At 41.3% G+C, this 22,611-nt stretch overlaps 1 protein-coding gene across 2 annotated transcripts; it reads left to right on the top strand.

The window, feature by feature from the left end:
- Positions 1-4,450: 4,450 nt before the first annotated feature.
- On the top strand, positions 4,451-22,518 carry lbr (lamin B receptor). 2 transcript variants are annotated; one of them, XM_061052704.1, is made up of 14 exons: positions 4,451-4,597; positions 10,477-10,651; positions 10,820-11,035; positions 11,941-12,039; positions 13,944-14,115; positions 14,380-14,576; positions 15,851-15,905; positions 15,997-16,191; positions 16,302-16,405; positions 16,810-16,935; positions 17,070-17,238; positions 18,189-18,269; positions 19,015-19,137; positions 20,749-22,518. In XM_061052704.1, the coding sequence occupies exons 2-14, from the start codon at positions 10,487-10,489 to the stop codon at positions 20,907-20,909; spliced, it is 1,863 nt and encodes a 620-aa protein (XP_060908687.1). In that variant the 5' UTR covers positions 4,451-4,597; positions 10,477-10,486; the 3' UTR covers positions 20,910-22,518. The 2 variants fall into 2 exon arrangements, with proteins under 2 accessions (XP_060908687.1, XP_060908686.1); XM_061052703.1 differs by lacking the exon at positions 4,451-4,597 and adding an exon at positions 5,579-5,716.
- The last annotated feature ends 93 nt before the right edge of the window (positions 22,519-22,611 follow it).

Raw genomic sequence — 22,611 nt, forward strand, 5'->3', positions numbered from 1 at the left:
AGAGTCGTGTTACTCTTAAAGTTTGTGTATTGCCTCAGCAGTCAGAGGTAGAGTTGGCTGTCTTTCAATCTGAAGGTTAGGGGTTCGTCTCCAGTGGCAGAGCCAGCCGATGAGCCGGTGTGTGAATGCATTTGGCTGTACGGTCCTTTCACTGTTCATAACACTCTTCAGTTATATGAACACAGGCCACAATGAGCTTGTGGTCATATCAGGTCAAGTGAAGCTGTCATGTATCGTCTTGATCACGGTTGTGTTTCATCAACTTTCATTTCAACTTTTTGTGAGAAAGAGAAAGACGGTTTATTTAGACTTTGAAAAGGTGCACTCTGGAGTTTTGGTAGAGAAATGTTCATATCTCCATACACAAACTGTCCTCAGAGGAAAATGTGATCCCTGTAATACTGTGTGATGATAAAATGTTACACGAGAAGTTATGGTGGTGGGTCCGTAAAAAGTGAAACCGTAACTCTCCTGGTACAGCTTTTTAGCTCCGAACAGTTGTCCAGGGAGCCATTTTTTCTTTGATTAAAGTTTGTGTATTCAGTTCAGAAAATATAGCAGAGAATTGTTTCACTTCTCCAACTTTTAAATTTCACCACCAGATCTACATAGTGCACCTTCAAAGCTCCTGTGAGGAACGTTCAGTTTGGGTTGATTTTGGCGCCCCCTGTGGACGTCTTCTCTCTTTGCTCTACAGTAGAAAATGTAATCAAATAGTTTCTGCAGTGTGATGTTAACCTCCTCATCTGACACAGACCTGGTGACACACGTAGAACACACAGAAAACATCTTCTGAATGGTCTGGTTAGCTTTCTTTTAGCTCACAGAGAGGCATCAGTAATAAATTCAGTCGACAAAATCTCCTCATTGGAACATTCAGTAATTAAAGACTTCTGCCCGCCTTGTTTCCTCACGTGGTTACACCAGGTGATCCTCTGTTTCAAGTCCATGGACTGTGTCTGACTGTTTCAATGCACATCACGCCTGCAGAGGAGAACAGGAAGTGGAGAGACCCCCATGAAACTGAGAGCCTGCATGATGTACATGCCTTACTGCAGCACTTCCTCCTTGTGCTGCTGTCTGTTATTGAACTGCGTTGCTATGGAGAGACGAGGCAAAGAAAGAACGAGGCGACGAGCTTGAGGTCAAGAACAAAGTTTCAGCCATGTGTCAATAAAGGGTTTGTCAAATAGAATAACTCTCCCCAAGTCAGATCTGTTCATAATAGAGGAGTGAAGTTCTTATCAATCACTCAAAACAGTTTTTAGGCAAATCTTTTTTTGGAATAGCTTCTGTCACAAGCTCAGCTGACTATGAAATGCAGCTACTCTTTTGATTTGTTCCTTAAATATCATGGGTTACTCATGGGGACAGTGATGTAGGATTATAGACTGTAAATACTAATGGATGAAGCCTGAGTGACGTCACCCATCCGTTCCTGCAGGGGGCGCTGGAGTCCCATCGATGGCTGTCTCCATGCTGGAAATGCTGTCTCAGTCTAACTTTTAGTCAACCTAACGACAGACTGAGAGCTGGAGCTGAGTCAAACCGTTACACCCTCCTGCCTGTCAATCAGGTCAGCTACACGCCTAACTATTAATAAGGAGTATTATTCATAAAATCAGAACAGATGATTTATCAAAACATTCACCCCCCTGTACAGTGTGTGCTGATCTATTTGTTTTTTTGAACCAGACTGTAAACATGTTCATTTCTGTTGTAAAAACAGGCTTTTTGAATGGGTGTGTATGTGACTTCCTGTGCTTCTGCAGCCAGCCTCTAGTGGACACTCGAGGAACTGCAGGATTTTGCACTTCAGCATCGACTTAATTTTTCAACACCAGAGGTTGAGTGTGCAGGACATGAGAGAAATGGGGAAAAGCTGTTTAATAAAGATGAGGGAAGTATTGAATTCACCAAAAAGGTGAAAATTATATATTTATATTTATATTTATACATGATAAATAATCAGGATGAAAGCACTGTCCTTAATTAAACAAACACATATGGAGTTTTATTGTGTATTTCCCTCTGAGGTGATGAATATGATCATAATCTCAAAGTCTCTGGGTATAACTTGCACAAACTGCCATGCTACATTAATAACTTTAATGCTTTCAGGATGATAGGAGACTTCACACAAGCGTTCCCCTGCAGCTTCTCGTCACAATGCAAACAGTGAAACTTCCTGTGGGCGGGGCAGCGAGCGCTCTGGAGCGGCCGTGCATCTGCAGTTCATTTGAGGTTGTGTTTGACTTGCAGCCAGTAAAAGGCTGTGCTGTGGTGAAAGCTGCACTAAGAAAGGAAAACACTCTGAGCTGCAGAGAGAGAGAGAGAGAGAGAGAGAGATGAGGAAGCGTTGATGCTGTATTTGGATTGGAGGGTTTGAATTTTCAAAAAATTGTTTTCTTCTTCTTGTTGAGCTCAGACTCTTTAGGTATGAGCAGCAGGTGTGCGTAATGTGGCACAAACATGTCGACCAACAGCTTCTGTTTATGTTAATAAGACAACAATGATCTGCCTCTCCTCTGCTCACTCTGAGCTGATGGCTCTTTTATAGTGATTAAAAGAGAAGGGATGGTTTAGCTTCTTACTTTATCTGTGAACTGTTTTAGTCTCACACACTTCCTGTGAGAGGGAATCAAAGTTCAACACAGTGATGTCAGTAAAGAGCCACGAGGTATGAATGCAACAAGTGGAATCATTATCAATGTCTGTTTTCATGTTTAGGGCTCTTATAAGATGTATTCTTCTATTTCTGAGTTTAATAACTCGACTATATCTCTTATTATTTTCACTTTTGGTTGCATTTTTCTCATACTAGAAATACAAAGATATTTATGATACATAACAAAATGTTTCTGTATTAAAATACATCCAGGTGTCTTAACTAAATCTCCAGTTGGATGTGTCATGATGGACTCTGCTTCACATCTAAACATTCAGCTACACATTCACAACAAATTGACAATACAGGGGGCGCCGGGGGCCTGGTGGGTAGCGTACCCCATGTTCAGTGACTGCAGTCCTCGAGGTGGTCCGGCCTGCGGATCCTTTCCTACACGTTGTTCTCTCTCTCTCTCCCTCTCCATGATTTCTGACTCTATCCATGGTCCTATTTCTGAATAAAGGCTTAAAAAAACAAGAAATAAACCTTTAAAAAATGGAAATACTGACTCCACTCGGTGACTGAACTGTATGTGTCTAGCTTGTTCTATAACAGAGTCAAGTCTTTGGGGAGTACTTCAGTACCAAAACCATTTTTACAACACATTTAAAAGCTCTGTATATTAATGTAAGAATGGATGGAAGAGAGTGAACAGACTTGCTCCTCATCCTCTCTGCAGACACATACAAGCTTTAATTTAAAAGTTTTAATATTTTAATTACACAGAAGCCCTCCTATAGGACGAGAATTGCAAATCAGCAGCCGCTATAAACGATATTGCATCGGACTGCTTTTTTTCAGTTTGTTTATGAATATATATTTTATCTGTCCTTTTACAAAAATATAAAAAAATATCAGTTGTTATTTTTATTCTGGATATTTTGATTATTGTTGCATGAAACATGAATAAGTATAAAGGGAATTACAGTATGGCTTTATGGTGGTTTTATGTGTATCAGTATCAGAAATACTTTATTAATCCTGGGGGGACAATGTGGTCGTTACAGTTGCTCTCAAACACAATAAATAAAGATTATTGAATAAAGAATAAATATGAATGGAATAAGCAGAAATAAGTAGGAAAGCACAGATTATCCCTAGAAATAAGAAGATATGTACAAGCAGAGGGAAAGCAGAGGGATTTATGAACAATATTTAGGCTACAAATATACACGTGCAGTGTTGAACTGTGTAGATATTGCAGGGAGTATTGAATATAAGGCAATGGTTTATTACCTTTTTATTTCTATCATTTGGGGAACTCTTGTTGTATAAGTGTCCACTATTTCGTCTTTAATCTTTAATAATAGTATTCCTCACATTTTATTTTATTTTATTTTCATGGTGGAAAGTGTTTTGTAACATTTTCTTAAGAAGCGCTATATAAATAAGGTTATTATTATTTATTTTTTTATTAGGCTATATAGGCTTATTCATAATATAATAACGAGAAATATAGGTGAATGTTTGATTGTTTATAAATTAAAAACATTGAGATGGTTTTAGTCTATTTGATTATTATATGTAATTGGGTATAAAGTGTTTTTGTTTGCGATATTTCTGTAATTATGACGCAGAAGTTGTTTTTAGAGATTAATTTGCTCTGTTTTGACATTTCCACCATTTGTCAGACGGTAATTTGACACCAGTAAACAGAGTAGACGTCACTCCCTCAAAGCCAATCACAACTGATTTAAAACCCAGTGGTAGCCAATGAGATCGCGGAGCTGTTTGAAATGAACGTCGAGCGAGCCAATCAGCAGCCTTCGCGCCTTTCTTGTCACTGGTGGTTTCGCCCAGAGAGGGAGGGAACGAGCTGTAGCTGTGTCCGTTTTTAAAATATACCGCTTAATAAATTAATTCCTCGTCTTTTTAAGGAATATCGTGTTCATCTCTTTTAATTACTGGGATTATTCGCGTAGAATCAAGGTAAGTCGGCACATCACACTCATATTTATGACGCAGAATAGCAAATCGCCTTACGTTTCTCTTTGTTGAGAAACTAACTCTGCAGGCTGCAGTCAGGGCGCCGACTAGTTCCTGGACTCTCAACTTATTTCAGTGCGATTTACTGTTAAATTGTGTATTTGTTGTGATTGCGCTTCCCCTTCGTAAGAATAATTTAATAAAAAATCGGGTTTGTAATTTTAACTAAAAGCTGTGGTGCTGGTTATAACGCTACTTTGAGCGACGTGCATGTTTACGGTCAACCAGATTAACGGAGCGCTAGAATAAGATGGACAGAAATTAGACGCCGCCCGTTCAGTGAATGGCAACCGTTGTCAGGGTGTTGCGCTCACAGTTGCTCCCTCTGCTTTTCGGTTTTATTTAAGATGTTATGTTGGGATAAAATCACTGAATCAAGTTGTATAAACATAATTTCTACGAGTTGGCGTGTTGATTCGGTTACGGATGCATCTGGTTTCTTCTGGTATTTGAATGCATGACGTTTTCCCTCCTTGCTTGTTTGTAAACGCGGGTTGTCTTGAAGCTAACAAAGCTAACGCTAGGTGTTGTGAAAGAAACTGCTCCCCTTACAAAACAAATAGGTCGTGGCCTGAATAGTTTAACTTGCTTTAAAACTGTGAGACAAAATAATATACGCATGTAATAGTTGCATATCTTCACGTTTTGGACTTGGGAGATAAAAATGATGATAATAGCGGATGTTGCGACTTTCAGGACATACATTTGACGAAGCATCACTGCAAGGATTAAAGATTGTGTTGAAACCATGCTGACCTCTCCTCACACACAGTAACAGTAAAATTGAAGAGAAACACAACAAGTTACTGCTTGTTTTGAATCTAAAACACATGATTCCTCTCAAAGGGGCTGCATACCAGATGGAGCTAAACAAAGTTTTTCCAACCCAAATGTGGGGTGGGGGTGTCTGCCCAACTTGTATTTAAAACTCCACCCACCCACGTTACAGTCCATATCCTTTCATCAGCCGACCTGAGGACTGATGGGAAACTCTCAGCAGGTTCACATCCCACATGAACCTCGGCAGGCGAACCAGGAGAGCAACGCAGGCGCTTACTTTGGGTCTGTGACATTCATATGGGTTTCTCTCATTTCCCTCTTTTACAGGATTACATACTTTACTAGTGGATTAGGAATAGACTGCATATGTTTTTGACTCTCACTTTTGCAGTAATCCTTGTGAGTAAACTTGTAAAGGGGTCGTTGGAGCCTTTCTCTATCAGTGGAGTTATTATGTGTTTATTAAAGCTTATGAGACTTTGATGAAGCACAGATCTACTTGAAGTGTATTGTAAGTAGAGAGGTATCCATCCACTTGTCTTGAGTTCTCATCCGATTCCGATACATTTTTTACTGATTTGGATATTTTTCAAATCATAATGCATAGTGTTGTTGTTGTTGGTGTTATGTTTGAGGCTACACAAAGCTGTAATAAACCCGGCGTTACATTTCTTATTTAAAGAGCAATAAATCAAAACTGGTAAAAATCAAAATGATTCCAAAGGAATGTATCTGAACGTTGTGCTTCACATTCAACAGGAAGCAGAAACACCTGTAAGGTTTTCAAATTAAATGTTTTAAACTGAAGTATAAGAGTTTTACTTTTAATCATATAGAAGATTGTCTGAATGTTGTCATGGAGACGATTTGTCAGCTCTTCTTACAGTTTAGTCTGAATGTCTTCAAAGTGAGACTGTGCAAGCTGGGAACATTTAAAGTGCTTGAATATCTTTCTGGATCGGCGACGTGGATCTGCACTGTCAGTCCGATATCCAATACTTAAATTACGTCAATATCGGACCTGATACAGATATTATTATACTTATAAGCTCATGATAACTTCTTATTGTTGATTGGCATCCTGAGATCCTGTTCATGCTCCCCGTGCTATAATTGTCATCAGAGCAGATTTTCAACGCTCCTTGCCATTTATTAAAGGGTGACAACCGCTGGAATTTAAATTGGCATGTGTGCTGACAGGAGGCTGTAATTAGACTCCATGGCTGAAGCTATCACCTACACAGTGTGAGTTAAAGACCAGTAACAGTATAGTAAGTTATTTAGCTGAATACTGTATTGATTTTCACAAAGCCTCGTCTGTATCACTCTTGCTTCATTAGGTTACAGTAAAAGGATTGAATCGTATTGATGTGGGCACGTGTTGATTTCCTTTACAGATATCTGGAGAGATAGATCCATGATGTTGATGTTTACTGCTCTGATTGAATTAAAAGACAAACGTTTCCTGGTTGGTTTCATACAGATGGTTGTTGTCATGTACTCTGACAGACATCCTAAACTCTGTATATATAAAAATGCATCTTATTTTCCCTTGCTAACAGTTTTTCAACATATTTCTTTGTATTAAACTGTCAGAAAGGACTTGATTCATCGCTGCAGCTCTCGAGGCAGTTACTCAGGTGTTGTGTTGTGTTTTTGTAACATGTAAGAAAATGACGAGTCCACTGAACTTAATAAAAGTGACCCGCAGTTCTTACAGTTTCATGAGCTCAGTTTGATGCTTTGTTGTCCTCAAACCTCCTGGTAGAGTTGGAGCCTATCAGCCACCCTCGTGTTTTCTATGAGTTTAAAGGCTGCCCGTGTAAAAGTCCTTGCCTGGTGGACTGTGACTTCAGCGGATCCCCTCGTTTAGATAGACGGCTTTGGGAAAACCTAGCAGCGACAGACCCGTCAGCAGTTCTGCAGCAGTGTGCTGGTTTCTAGACACTGAGCCTCCCTGGTCTCTAATGTGACATAATGCTGACCTTGCCTGGCTTACCTCTTTGTGTGGGCTCGTGCACTCTACAGTAGGGTTTTTTTTTCTGCCATTGGAAAGTGTGCACTGAAGTCTAGCCTCTCCGAATGTTTGGAGATTGAACCCAAAATGAATTAAATCTCATCAGAGTCCAAAGTTCACTTCCTGGTAGGTCTGACAGGCCCAAAATAAAACAGACAAAACTATCTTTTAACTGTGTTAATATGTAATGTTGTGATTTAGAGGTTACTGTACTCATGTGTTTCTAAGTTTGATATTTCTACTCTACTAATATAAGTAGAGTAACAGAATAACAGCTTGGATTCATTCAGATAAATATTACAGAGCGTTATAAACTCTAACAATGAATTATTACTTTTATGAAAGGAAGCCGTCAGCAGTTAATGAAGTACTTGAAATCCGCTTCAACAACCGATGTACACTTTAATGTATATTTATAACCTGCAGAATGTCAGGCGCATCGCTGCGACCAGTGACAATAAAAACATGTACTTAACAGATTATTGATGAACTAGACCTGTCAACCAAAAAAAAACAATCAGCGAGGGTCAATCAAAGAATTGGGATGAAACTATCGAATGTCAAAAAAAAACCCCAAAAAAAACGTGCAGATTGTAGAGTAAGCTTTTTCTGTTTGCCAGATTACATTATTGCTCACATTTGGTGAGTGATGGGTGCTAATTTTAGACTCTGAGTGAACCTTTGAAATGATGGTGGTCGATGCTTTCAGTGATTTAAATTTTAATTTGCTATACAAATAAAGTATTATTGTTATTATTAATTCAGCAATAAGTTAAAAATGGCCGACTCAATATTGTCATGTCTACAAAAACAATTCACTTTAATTATTGCAACTTTTAAATGACCTCACTTTATCCTCCATTAAATAACACTGAATGTATCACAACATTACTGAACTGAAGAGTCTTTAACGCAGGGTGAAGTCCAGCAGGGTGACAGACATTTGAAGTCTCCTTTCTTTAGTGAAAGGTTGGTTTGATTGACCCCCAGCTCCTGCAATCCCAAATCCGATGTGTCCTTGGGGAAGACACTTTTGTTGGTGGTGTATGAATGAATTAGTTACCTCTGATGGTCTCTCTACACAGCAGTCTCTACCATCAGTGTGTGAATGTGTAGGTGTGACCTGCAGAGTAAAAGAGCTTTGAGTAGTCAGGAGACTAGAAAAGAAATATACAAGCTCAAGTATTATTTAACATGTTGTTATAAATAGGGCCAGCTGATCAGGGTTTTTTGAGGCCGTTATTGATATTAGGGAAAGAAAAAAATCAGATATCGATAAAACTGCAGATATTTTAATTTGATCTAAGTTTGCTCTTTAGAGATAGATAGATTTCGATATACACATGTACTGCTTTGATTCCTCAAATGCAGTTATCAAACACTTGAGGAAAAGATAAATAATGAAGACAAGATGGTCACTCAACTGTTCGTGCATCAAGCCATGATACTTGTTGTAATCCATATAGCGCCCTCTGCCGGTGTAATACAATGAAACTCTCAATTTAGTAATGTCAGCGGATATCTGATTAAATTAGCCGATATTATCGGCTGGCTGGTTAAACAGTTGGGCTCTAATTATTACTAAGTTAAAGTTCTCTGTCCTCCTTCCATACTTGCTCTTATCCTCAGCGTTTTTGGACGACATGTGCACTCACATCTTAAGTGTTATATTGCTGTCATGTTTTATGTGATGAATCTTTGTCTTTCTAAACTTTAGAGACTGAGAGCTGGTTGAGATGTTGAGATGCCTCTGTCGTGAGCTGTCTTTAAGGCGGACTGTGTTTAAGTTTGAGATCATGCTGTGCTTTAGTTTGAACATTGAAAGAGCAGGGTGCCTTTACAAAGCCTTTCATTGTATCCAATTATCCTTCTTTGCTACACTTAACTATGTCCAATTAGGCTCATCTGCACTGACAGATCTATTTTGTGAAAACAATCACATAAATGATGCCAAATGAATACAACTACTTCTCTTATTTCCCTTTCTTCAGAACCTTCATTGATAAAACAAAATAGGGTAAAATAAAAAGTTCCATCTTTGCCCAGTAGTTTCAGAACTCTGAAGATGAAAATACACTAAATGTCTTTCTCTTGTACTCTTCTTTACCCTTTCCTGACTTCACTACATAACTAACCTTACTTTCGCCCCCACATCTCCTGATGATCAACTTGTAAGTCATCGCTCTCGTAAACTGACTGAATGCAACGTGTCATAAATGAATTAAAAATATGTCAGAGCATGAAAGCAACAAAGTAACTCAGGTTATTGGGAGGCTCTGGCTCAGTTGGTAGTGGGTCGTCTCTCAACTGGATGGTCGTGGGTTAGATCCCCAGTTCCTGCAGCCACATGTCCGATGTGTCCTCGGGCAAGACACTTAACCCCGAATTGCTCCCGCTGCTTCATCGGCGGTGTATGAATGTGTGTGAATGGGATTAGTTACTTCTGATGCTCTCACTACATAGCAACCACTACCCTCAGTGTGTGAATGTGTAGGTGAGTAGTCAGAAGACTAGAGGGCTATATAAGCTCAAGTCCATTTACCATAAAGGTTAACCTGGGTAATATTTAATGAGGCATTGGAAGAAAAAATGCAAAACAGTTTCGTCCTCATTTGGCCAGACAAACTGTGGAGGTTGAGGCGGAGCAGAGAAAGGTCTAGTTTTGAACTTTAAATTGATGATTGTACTCACTTACTCCATCAATAAGTCCTTAATATCCATGGACGTGGATATTCAGCACAAGTTTTTAACTAAAAAATAAGAATGAATGTACGGTGCATTGCGAAAATGTCATGTCCATTTTAATATCTGTCACTCTCCAATAGATGTTTGTGGCTGAATGAAAGCTGCCACATGCTAACTGTGAGTCAGTTTGTTAGTGTTTCATGATTATTGGCTGACTATGTGTTGATGTTTCCCCCTCCAGTAGGTGTGGTTAGCAGAGTAACCTCTGTTTGCCTTTCTCTGTCTCTCTTCCCCCTCATCATATTTCACTCTCCATCTCTTGTTCCCCGTGTCTCCTCAGGTTAGGAAGGATGCCATCTGTGAAGTACCAGAGAGGGGACATGGTGATGGGCCGCTGGCCGGGCAGCAGCCTGTATTACGAAGTCAAGGTGCTGAGCTTCGATGCCAAAAGTCAGCTTTACACCGTCATCTACAAGGATGGAACTGAACTGGAGCTCAGGGAGCAAGACATCAAGGTACTTCAGCATTTAGTTGTTGGAGTGGTTGCAGATAACCTCTTCAGGCATAGGAAGAGGGTAAATTATATAAAAAGATGACGTTGACTTAAAAAAAACTTTAAAAGCAACATTTGATTGTTTATAATAGTTATGTAATCGTTTCTCAATCCATATTTTTCCCCTCAGAATGCAGCTGGTTTCCAGACCCGTCCTCGCTCTCGCTCCCGCTCTCGATCACCAGGCCGTCGCCGCAGTAGGTCACGCTCCCCAGCAAGGACCACACGGCGCACGTCCTCCCGAACGGCGGCAGCTGTCGCTGCTGCAGCGATAACAGAGAACGCTCCGTCCTCGCGCAGAGACGCAAAGCTGAAGGAGGCACTCGAAGTCCGGCTCAGTCCCCTGGTACGTGCCACAGCAGCCTCATGACAGAGTCTCCTGTCATGAGAGATGGGAATGTTTGAGTGCTGATGAATAGAAAGAGAGAGGTGGAAAGAGGTTATCAAAGAGTGGGAAAGGGTTAAAAAAAATACAAAAAGTATTTAAACTGAGCGTAATTCAGCTGGCTTTAACACCTTTATAACATGTTGCTGTACGTTGGTTTGTTTCTACACTTACACACCTACACATATCCCATCCATGAGGGGTTTATGTTTTTGAGTGGTAATCTTGTCCCTCCCGTTCTTATGAATTGGAACTCCTCATGTATCTCATAAACACCTTCATGGTCGTCTTGGACCCGATGATAAACTGATAAGAGATTTCTCGTCAAAGGTCAAAGCCCAAAGCCCAAAGCCCCCATGACCTCACAAAGCTCTGATTTATAAGTCAAGTACTGTTGCTTTGATTGATTTCTCAGAAGTTTATTGAGTGTACACTTGAGCAGGGTAATATCCGTGAAGGTGTCACAATGTTTACATACTGAACTGTCATCATTGTTTAATGTAAGATGTGTTTAACACGAGGTTAGGTACTGGTTTAGTTTACATCCTTCACATTCAGTCTTACACACATGTTCACGTCTGTTTGTTAAAGAAGTAGGTGAAAGCTTTGAGAGGCCGGGACATGAAAGGATGGTGTTGAAGGGGGGGAAAAACGTATAAAAGACGATCTAGTCCATGGTGTGCTGTCCTCCACCATCAGTACCTCGTCATTGTGGGGAAACGTGTTTCTGTCTGTCCTTCTGGATTGTGACCACAACACTCTCTCACGTTCCCTCTGCCTGTTCCTCACCTTGTTGTTTTTTTTTCTCTCCTTTTTTTGTCTCTCTCTCCATTTCCATCAATCTCCCTCCATTGTGTGACGGACAGGATCAGACAATACTCGCCGAGAACAATAGCAACAATAAGCATGAAAAGACAGAGGAGATACAGAAAGAGGAGAATAACACTGCTAACAAAGTGAATGAGGTGAGTTCTCTCCTCTGATACCTAAAAGAGCTTCATCTGTTTCCACTGAGAGAAGCTCGGTACATCTGTAGAGAAACACGGTGTGGAGCCGGCTGAGCCATCAACACACTCGTTCACAGATGACAAAATCATCGACAGTGAAGGCTAAAACTACAAAGTCTGAAGTGCTGAAAAACGTTCTGTCTTTGAGCCGCGACAATAGAAACTCTAAGATGCTCTTTTATTCAAAGGCTTTCTACTTTGAAATGACTCTGATCAGATAGAAGGTTACACACACACACACACACACACACACACACACACACACTCACACACTAACCCCCCACATGTTCCAGGCACTACTCTCTTTCTGGTGGTGAATGGGCTTTGAGGTAAGTCAGAGCTGCTGGAATGTCATGATGCATGCACGTTGGGGGGGCCGTGTGTGTTTTCCAGCTGAGAGAGGCTCCCCTCAGAAGATTGTACTTCATTGAGCCAGTCACACGGCACACTGACATGTGCCTCCTCTTTAGTTTCCATGACAGCTTTGCTGCTCTACACCAAAGAATAAAAAAAAAAAAGACTTGTATAGACGGCAGTGCAGGTGTTTCACTTCTTTGTTTTGCCTTACTCTCTACGTCTGTTTGGTTTCTGGTAGCTTGTTTTTGTTTTTAATCAGATGTCTAAGTAGAACAGCATACCAACTATCATCTGGCTTCTGGTGTCACTCTTAGTCAGTATGACTATGTGACCTTGTGGTAATCCTGAATAGGTATACCCTCTGTAAGAAGCTTTCTGAGGGGGGACAATAAAGGAGCTCAGTCTGAGCCTTTTTTCAGTAAGTAAAGCCATATGATGACTTCATCAACAGAACATGTCCCCTTAACGAGACAATCTGTTGGAAACGTACTGATAGATGTGATTCTTTAATGTTTAGATTGTGATTTGATCTTTTTCATTGGAATAACCTTTCTCTCATTTGATCTTAGTGTACTGATTTTCACATGAGGAATTCATCTTTTCTGCCAGTTGTGTTAAAGTAACACGTTTCTGAACAACAGTACAGAAGGCCTGAACTTTCCTCCTTTAAAACCTGGGCAGAGAACGACAAAAGAGATTCAATTTTCCTGCAAGATCAGTTAATTTCTCTTCCTTTGTTGTCGTTTGGACTCGTTGCAGGCTGTTTGCAGCTCCACTCATATAACCAGTGGTTCATGTGCTCAAGATATTCAAACACAAGAGTTCTGGAAATGTTCTGTTAATGTTTATCACACAAGGTACAAGATACACAGAAAGAGTCCAAAAGTAAAATTCTCTGTACTTCAGATTACTGTGATCATCATACAGGGAAAAACGCTGCTGTCTCTCTCTTCAGTTTGGAAAGTTCTCTTGGTATCAGATAGCGTTATTTAGACAGTTTAGCAGTTTGTAGATGTTTACTTAATTATGCAACACAAACAGAGTGAGAGAGCCAGCTCTTGCAGCCACATGTCAGAGTGTCCTTCAGCAAGACACTTAACCCCAAGTTTATCCTGCTGCTGAGTGAATGTGTATGAATGTGATTCGTAACTTCTGATGGAATCTTTACTCAGCAGCCTCTACCATCAGTGTGTGAATGTGTAGGTGTGACCTGCAGTGTAAAAGAGCTTTGAGTAGTCAGAAGACTAGTAAAGAAATATACAAGCTCAAGTCCATTTAGCATGTTCTATTTGTTTGTTTAGAGGATTTATAGAATGCTAAATCCGAAGTATTCGATGTGTTCTGAGAGTGCGTCATGGCTGATACGTCCCGCCTCATTGACTCTCAGCACTGACCGGACTTACAACCCCACTTGGTTAAAATTGTTTTCATTATGTTTAACTTTGAACTCTGATGTGAGTTTTTATGAATTCCAAATAAGTGTTGTTCTTTTCTGTCTTTCTCAGGTGGAGGCGGAGCCTGAGAAGAACCAAAGCCGATACAATCTGCGCCGCAGGAAGGACGACGGAGATGCCAAACAAGCCGAGGTCAAACCAGAGCAGCTGGAGGAGAAGGAAGCCAAGCTGGCTGCAGCGCCTGCTGCCATCCCAACCCCGCTCGACTTTGGAGGGAAGATAGGTAGATTAATGATGGATAGGAAAGCCATTTCTATATACGGCTGCTAGCCTCGGTGCCCTTCTGTGCTAGCATAAAACATGCATATGTTTCATTCTAGGTGATGTGACACATTCATGAGCCAAGAACAAAAGGAGGATTATTCTCTTAACTTAATTGTATTTGTCATAAACTACTCTCATGATTTTCGGTTGTGTTCAGCTCAACAAGTAAACAAATCCTGATAAAGTTTACAACATGTCCTGGTTTGTCTTTTCTTTCTAACAGGAGCGTACTTCTGGTTGCTCTTCCTGCCGGCCTGGGTTCTCTTCGTGGTACTCCAAGTAAACCTGGAAGACCCCAGCCTCGCCAACTTCCCCCCTCCTCTGCCCCCCCTCGAAACCTTCTGGGATGCCCAGGCATTTGGATATGTTGTCCTCTGGATGTTATTCCAGGCCTTGATCTACATCCTGCCGATCGGAAGGGTGAGTGACTAGCTAATAGAGATTAACTGAGTTGGTTGTAGTTCCAGACATTTCTCCTCTGTTAACTAGTGTGAAACATCATCAGTGAGGGTTTCCACTGAACCAACAGACAGAGGTGGAGATGTTTCAGCTTCCTAGCTCCCTATGTTCTCGTATGCTGGAAAGACACAGGTGAAGCAGCACAAGATTTTCTGTTAACTCTGGCAGGAAGTGGAGATTGGATTAATGGTCAGGAGTCACGGTTAATGAGATGATCCACAGGAAAGAGGAAGTTGTTTGCACTCTTCTCTACACTCACTCAGATTACTTCCTCAGTACCTTAATCATAAACCGTATAAACACTTTAGTGTTCAGTTAGTCAGCCCTAGCAGAACTTTCTTCTTAACAAAGATCAAGCACGGCTGTCAGACGTCTTTGATCTTCTCTGTCCTGTCTCCTCGTCTATCCTCGGGTGTCTGAAATCATCTGATTTAGTGCCTGAAGTAAATGTCAACCTGTCAGATAAAAGTATGTGTGAGCTTACCGCGGCTGTCCTCACACCCTGTGAGCCATGAATGCTATTATCCAGCGAGTTCATTATTTATAGCACAACTCTGTTACCAAGTTGCAAGACATGGATCACCAGTTTAAATACACGCATGTGGCTGCAGTGCTTTCACTAGGAAACGATGACGCTACCAGCCACGGTCCCGTGTAAAAAGAGGTAGAAACACAGAGATTTGTGACAGCTCAGGTCGAGTCCCGGTCTTCTGCATGTTTTCACTCTGACTTTGAAGTGCAGAGGCAGGCGGACTGTGTCGAGCGGCTCTGTGTTTACTGACTCTCTAGTACAACAGTCGACCTGCTTCAAGTTGTGACTGACGACTCGCTTGTCGTTGAAACACTTTTATTTTGAAAGAGCCATATAAGGAAGTGTGGTGTTTTCAGCAGCAGCTGCTTAACACTCATTCACAGGAGAGAGAGAAAAAACTAGAACCACACAGAATCCGTCACAAAGCTACAGATCGTAGACACAGTGACTCAATGAAACATTCCTCTTTAGTCTCGAGTGAGCTGAGTGAGGGCATCACTGGCTTTTTTGAGAGGGAGAAGGAGGGTCATAGTGTGTTCACATGTGCCACCCCTTTTAATGTGGTAGTACCACGATATAATACTGTTACTGCAAACAAAAATACTGTGATATGAATTAATTTGCCCTCCTCTGGCTCCTTGTGAATAAGTTATTTTAATTGGTCCGCTGTTCTAATCCCAGTATCTTCTTTTTACCTCTCCAGCTGAGTGAGGGGATGCCACTGAGGACTGGGGAACGGCTGAAGTACAGAACCAATGGTGAGCTCTCTCTCTGCTACTCGTACCGCAGTGAAGTCAACAAATGTTAGTAAGTGCCGCTCATGTTTCTTTTTTTGTCCTCTGTCCTAAGGCTTCTTTGCCATCCTGTTGAGTTCTGTCCTGGCTGCATCAGCGGTGCATCAGGGCTTTGACCTCACCTACATCCACAGCCACTTCCTGCAGCTGGCCACAGCCTCCTTCCTCATCTCTGTGCTGCTCAGCATCTACCTGTTCGTCCGCTCTCGCTACGCTGCCCCAGAGCATCTGGCACTTGGGGGGAACTCTGGTAAGAGGAAGGCTTTATATTTTCCTGATTACTGCTCAGATTTATTGTGTGTTTCTGGTCGTATTTTTGACTCAGCTGTGTCATACTTTTTATTTTTCATTTTTCAACAGGACATGTGCTGTATGACTTTTTCAAAGGACGTGAGCTCAATCCTCGCATCAAAAGCTTTGACCTGAAATTCTTCTGTGAGATGCGCCCTGGTCTGATTGGCTGGGTGAGCAGACACACGTCTTTGTCTTGTAAAATCACTGAGCATGTGACAGACTTCAAAGTTGATTTTATGTTTTCATTCTTTAATTTCTCTATTTGTTCATTTGATCTTTTTATTTTCCATACTGCTAATAATGGATTTTAAGAAACTGGTACTATTATTTCTTTCCCCACACTGCCCTCTAGTGGCCATGTGTAGAATTAACTTCTAACCTCAGTCAGGCAGGAAGTGATTGACAGCGTTGTGTTTTCCTCTGATACAGTCGGTGCAGACGTTCAGCTTCGATTCTTTGGCATTTTGGATATTTATCTTGTGACCACTGAACGTCAGCATCCTCACACACATCCTTACATTAAGTGTTAAACATTTGCAATCGTTGTGAATAATTGTGTCTCTGCATTCTTCAGTGTTTGATCAACTTTGCGATGGCACTGGCTGAGATGAAGCTGCAGGGTCTGGATGCTCCATCATACTCGATGATCCTCGTCAACCTCTTCCAGCTTCTCTATGTGGTGGACGGCCTCTGGAACGAGGTGAGCTCAGCTAATCATGACACGCTGAATTATAACACATTTAAAATAGTGTGATAAAGAAAGTGTTCTTTTAAAGACATTACATGTCTGTCGTTTAGAAGCAGCTGATTAACCGTGTCTTCCTGTTTCCCCAGGAGGCCATCCTGACCACCATGGACTTGATGCACGATGGTTTTGGCTTTATGTTGGCGTTTGGGGATCTGGTGTGGGTTCCCTTTACTTACACCCTTCAGGCCTACTACCTGGTCAGCCACCCGAACCTGCTGAGCCTCCCCGCCCTCGCAACTATCGTCACACTCAAACGTAAGAAGGAACAAATTGTGTTATTTAATATGATGTTTACATGTAGATCTTTCAGTCTGCTTCATCCTATAAACCATACTATATAAAAAGCTGAGTGTGCAGCTGCCCCCCCTGGACTACTTAACCACGTGGTCTGGGCTGCTGGCTCCACTTTTCAGCAGCTTTCTCATTAGGTCATAGTCATGCTTCTTAAGAAAGCTGGGGTACTATGTTCAGGAAATGAAGTCAAGTGAGGTCTCTCAGCAAGTTGTTGGTGTGCTGCTGATCCATACTTCATAATGATAAACTTAAACATGGTTCAGGAGGTCATCTAGCAGGATTACAAACTCCATGTGGGGAAAACAGATGAAATTAGAAAGAGCTACAGAGAATCCAGAATATGAATCACAGTCTGTGTGTGGAGTTCTCTCAGAAGGAACAAAAAGGTTAAAACTGTCTTCCTGCGGGATGATTTCCACTTTGTTCAGGGAAATCTACAAAGTTCAGTTTCTGTGCAGCTCCTTAAGTACCATGTGTCTTCACTTTGTGGAGCTTGTACTCTTTCTACCTACATTACGGTAGAACAGACACGGGAAGTCTCGCTGCCCACCTCCTCTGGTCACTCGTTGATTTTAATTGAGGAGTCTTTCATTGAACCAGTTTGCTTTAAATGCACCGTGATGACCTCATGACGGAGGAAAGAAGGTAAAAGTGGCGCTGCCAGCCTAGTCAGCGTGGCTCTGTCCCGACACAGCTTGTAAGCATGACAGTGAAGTTTTAGGTCAAGTTGAGGTCACGTGCAGGTCATTGTGTGTGATGGTGAGGTACGTGTTGGTCAGCATTATATATACTGGTGTATCAGTCACTCTGGTGTGTAGGACGCAGCTAACTGTTTATGGAAATAAACTGTAGGTATCACACGTGCATCTTCATGTTTTAACTTTGTGTCCTCTGGTTTCTCTCTGTTTCAGTTGTCGGCTTCTACATCTTCAGGACATCCAACTCTGAGAAAAACGCCTTCAGGAGAAACCCGTCAGACCCCAAACTGTCACGTAAGTTCTCTTGGTTTAGAAATGAGTCAACTGGAGTGCAGGATGAGTCAGAGAGAATACAGTTATGTTTATGAAGAAATACTCAGATGATGATTCTTTTGAATTTATTTGGCACATTTAACAGGAACGCTGGATTAAACCCAGGAACATGAATATCTCATGACACGGGGACTAGTAATATATCACATATTAATTATTATTATGAGATCAAACAGTTCTCTTTGATTCCTCCTCTTCAACTGTTTTCAGTAACTTTTCCATCAAAGCCTCTTTTCCGTACTTTAGTTCTTGTAACCTTCAGTCTACCAGAAGTTCACGATTGTTTTTCAAAATAAAAGTAGGTTTGGACCCACACAGGAAGTAAAGTAGCCATAGGATAAGACAGGCTCAGTTGGTAGAGTCAATTGTCTCTCAACCTGATGGTCGGGGGTTCGATCCCGAGCTCCTGCAGTCACATGTCAGAGTGTCCTTGGGCAAGACACTTAACCCCAAATTGCTCCTGCTGTCAATGTGAATGAATAGTTTAGTTACTTCTGATGGTCTCTTTACTCAGCAGTCTCTACCATCAGTGTGTGAATGTGTAGGTGTGACCTGCAGTGTAAAAGAACTTTGAGTAGTCAGAAGACTAGAAAATAAAAATCTGATCTGAAATGCTAAACTCTAGAATAGACAACCTGCTATTTCAATTAAACATAGAAGTTCAGTGATTGATCGTGACCCTACTGTGTTTGTCTGTTCTGTCCAGATCTGAACACCATCCCCACGGCGACAGGGAAAAGTCTGCTGGTGTCTGGCTGGTGGGGTGTGGTCCGCCACCCCAACTACCTGGGAGACCTCCTCATGGCTCTGGCCTGGTCCCTGCCTTGTGGTGAGTTCACATGAACGTTAAAGTTATCAAACAGTAAGAGAGTTAATCAGTGACGGATCCACTCTCACTCTAATGAGACGACTACGTATAAATGTCATTACCATAAACTCCGGTGTATAAGACACACCTTTATTACCTTTAGTGTGACCAATATACCTGTATAAAATGCTTAAACACGTACCGTCATTACTGTGGGTGCAGCCATCACACACTACATAGGACCAGACTCTATATAAAAAAACATCCCCATTCATTGTGTGTTGCACGCTGTGCTGACGAAGACGATGGTATATTGTTCAGTAAATAAACTTCTAAATGAAAGAGTCCCATATTAAAGTTAAAGAGAGACCAGCGGAGTCGGACAGAGAGCTCGCACACTAGGAGTCTCTGCTTCACAACTTTCACTGCAGGCTGAGAGCTCGACTACCGTACTGTAGCTAGTAGGAGAGCAAACTCCACAAAGAGAAAACAGAACTACAAGAGCGAAACAGAAACTGCACGTTGTAGACTTTGTTGAACACGATAGATGCACCACAGAACGCCACAGACGGTCATTCCTGCCTGTGGCCATCAGACTCTATAACTCTTCCATTTGAGAGTCACACACTGAGTCTGCAATTTTCCTGGACTATTACCTTGACTATTTCTCTACTAAAACTGTGCAATCTGTTGAAAACTGGACAATATTTATACATCAAACTTGTAATCTATACATGAACCGTGCAATATCTACGCAGTTAATCCATCAGTGTTCATATTTGTAAAAATTGTTTATATTCTCAATTACCTGCGCTTAAAACATAGCTTATTACTTATTACTGCTTTCACTTGGTACTTATGCTTATTATATTGTTATTACTATTTTTATTTCATTTTATATTGTGAACTTATCTTACTTCCTACTGATTTTTGATGTTATAAGCAACTGTAGCAAACAAATTTCCCCCTGGGATTAATTAAGTATTTCTGATTCTGATAGAAATCGTCACGCAGGACGACCATTTAAACCTTAAACTGCGTCATTTACTGGTGCGACTTATATTCTCATCAATCTTTATTTGTATAGGGTCAACTCATAACAAGTATTATCTCGAGACACTTTACAATAAGCTGGTAAAACACCTTACTTAATATATATTACAAAGACCCGGCTTAATCCATCATGAGCACTTCAAAACAGCAAAAGTTAAACTGTTAAGAAAAAACTGCCTTATTGAAAGGCAGAAATCTTCAGGCTGGATCCCCGGCTCATAACGGAACAGCCTTCACAGGCCTAGACTGCACCGGGCTTGTTGTTCAGGCAGGAACGATCCCTGCATTTTACAGTAAGTTAAAAAAGTTCAGTTGTTCTGAAGCCGTTTAGTCACCTCAAAAACAAAAAGTATCTCAGAGAAGTCACTGCATGCAATACACACTGAGTGGGAGTGACTTTCAGTTGCGTCATGTCGACTGACCTCCCGGTAATGACGAGCCTCAGTATGTTATACTGGGATTTCAGTCAGACAGATATATAGGACACAACCAACTTTCTAGATAAGATAATGTCTTTAAAGATGACAGCAGACATGATGACATGTCATTAGTATTTAAACGTGTCTCTCTCTTGTCCAGGCTTCAGTCACCTCCTTCCATGGTACTACATGATCTACTTCATCATCCTGCTCGTGCACAGAGACTCCCGCGACATGACCGAGTGCAGGAGGAAGTACGGCTCGGCGTGGGACGAGTACTGCCGGACTGTCCGCTACCGGATCATTCCCGGCATCTACTAAGAAAAGCGACGGACTCTCGTCCTCTTTGTCCCAGCGTGACGCCTGAGACGCCTCACTAGACAAACCCAAAACAGCCAACGGATTGACCAACTGATTTGTATTTTAGATTTTATTTTTTACAAAGAGTTTTTAAAAATCTCCTCTGTGGACTTGAAGGCGCTGCAGAATATTTTCAGGAAAGAAAAGACGCTCATTGGTTTAACGGACTGTTTGAAGAAATGCCTTCTCTCTTTTTATTTTTATCTGAAAAAAACTCCAAATGTTGGTTCTAAAAGTTTACAAAATGGGCGAGGAAAAAGAAAACGCCTCTGCTGGGGACGTCTTGTTAGGATGTATATTTTTGTATATACTCATTTGTTTTTATACCGCAGGAAAACTCCCAGCGTGCATCACTTCTGCTCAGTTTCCCTCTTCGCTTCACGGTGTTCAGCTCGGCTGTGATGAAGCGCTGCGTCAGAACGTCTTCCTGCTACGACCGTGTGTGTGTGTGTGTGGTGACGCTGGGGATTGATGATGACTGTACAGCGGAGCTAGGACTTTGACCTCTCTCAGGATGCGGATCAGAAACAAGTGAATTTCTGGTGTAAAATGTTTTTATAGAAATCTAGTTTTGGACTTGAGAGTGTACAAATGATTTTGGTGGTTTCAGGAGAGATGCACTAATGTGTGTCGGGTATTTTATTTTCTTACATTATGGATTCCAAAGTGTGTTTGATTTGGCTTTGCTACCTCAGGTTCACTCACTGTCCGGTCCCCCCCACCCCCCCTCTCTCTCTCGTTCCCCCTGTGGGCGACAGTGTGTGAGATTATGAGTGTGACATCACGACTTTTAAAAAAAACACGATTTCAACAATGACGTTTCTGTCTGTTCTGAACAAGCCTCAGCCCCATCCTCACTTCACATCACCACTTTTATTACTGCGCGTATGAAACTTTTATCTCCCCGCTACTTCCTGGATCACGTCTTCTATCGTGACTTGTTTTTTTTTTTTGTTGATTTTTGTTTTCCATCACTGCCACATGAATGAAGCTTTAATGTTCTCGGTCATCTGACATTTCAAATGAAGTTTATAAACTGTGACGGCGCGCGGGGCTCGTGAATGTGCGTGCATCTATAACCACTGCTTTTTACAAATGAGTCTTTTTTTTACGCTCGTGCAGCTCAAGGCGAGGTCAGAAGTAGCGACGCAGCAACTAGACGTGGTAGCGTTTCTTTTTCTGCTGTGCTGACTGAAAACCATGTAATATAGTTTGTTTTTAATCATGTTGTTTTTCCAACACGTAGCCATCATAGTCATGTTCCTCATTAGATATTTAATTTTGCTTTTCTTATTTTGTCATTTTGATTTGGACCACAGAAGTTCTGTTTACACCTCGATGTGTCACGACTAAAGTAATCTGACACCTGTCACCTGATCACACAGGAAACATGTTCCTGTTTGAACACATCACACTTTGTTAAAGAGAGCAATAAGCTGCTTCTGGAAGAAAACAATGAAGAGTTTCTTGGTTGATCAGATTGTTCCATGAGGACGAAACACATCTGTTAAAAAAAAAGCTTATCTGTACGAATGTTGCAGCATGGAATAAAGATTTACAGTATTTCTTTTATTGCTGTGGTGAGTGTGTCTGAATCTTCTGATCCACAGAGGCTCTACAGGTCGGATGTTCAGGTGGAGTGAGAGCTGCTCGCTGGTGCTGT

This window comes from Labrus mixtus, chromosome 12, assembly GCF_963584025.1.
Source record: "Labrus mixtus chromosome 12, fLabMix1.1, whole genome shotgun sequence".
NCBI classification, from domain to species: domain Eukaryota; kingdom Metazoa; phylum Chordata; class Actinopteri; order Labriformes; family Labridae; genus Labrus; species Labrus mixtus.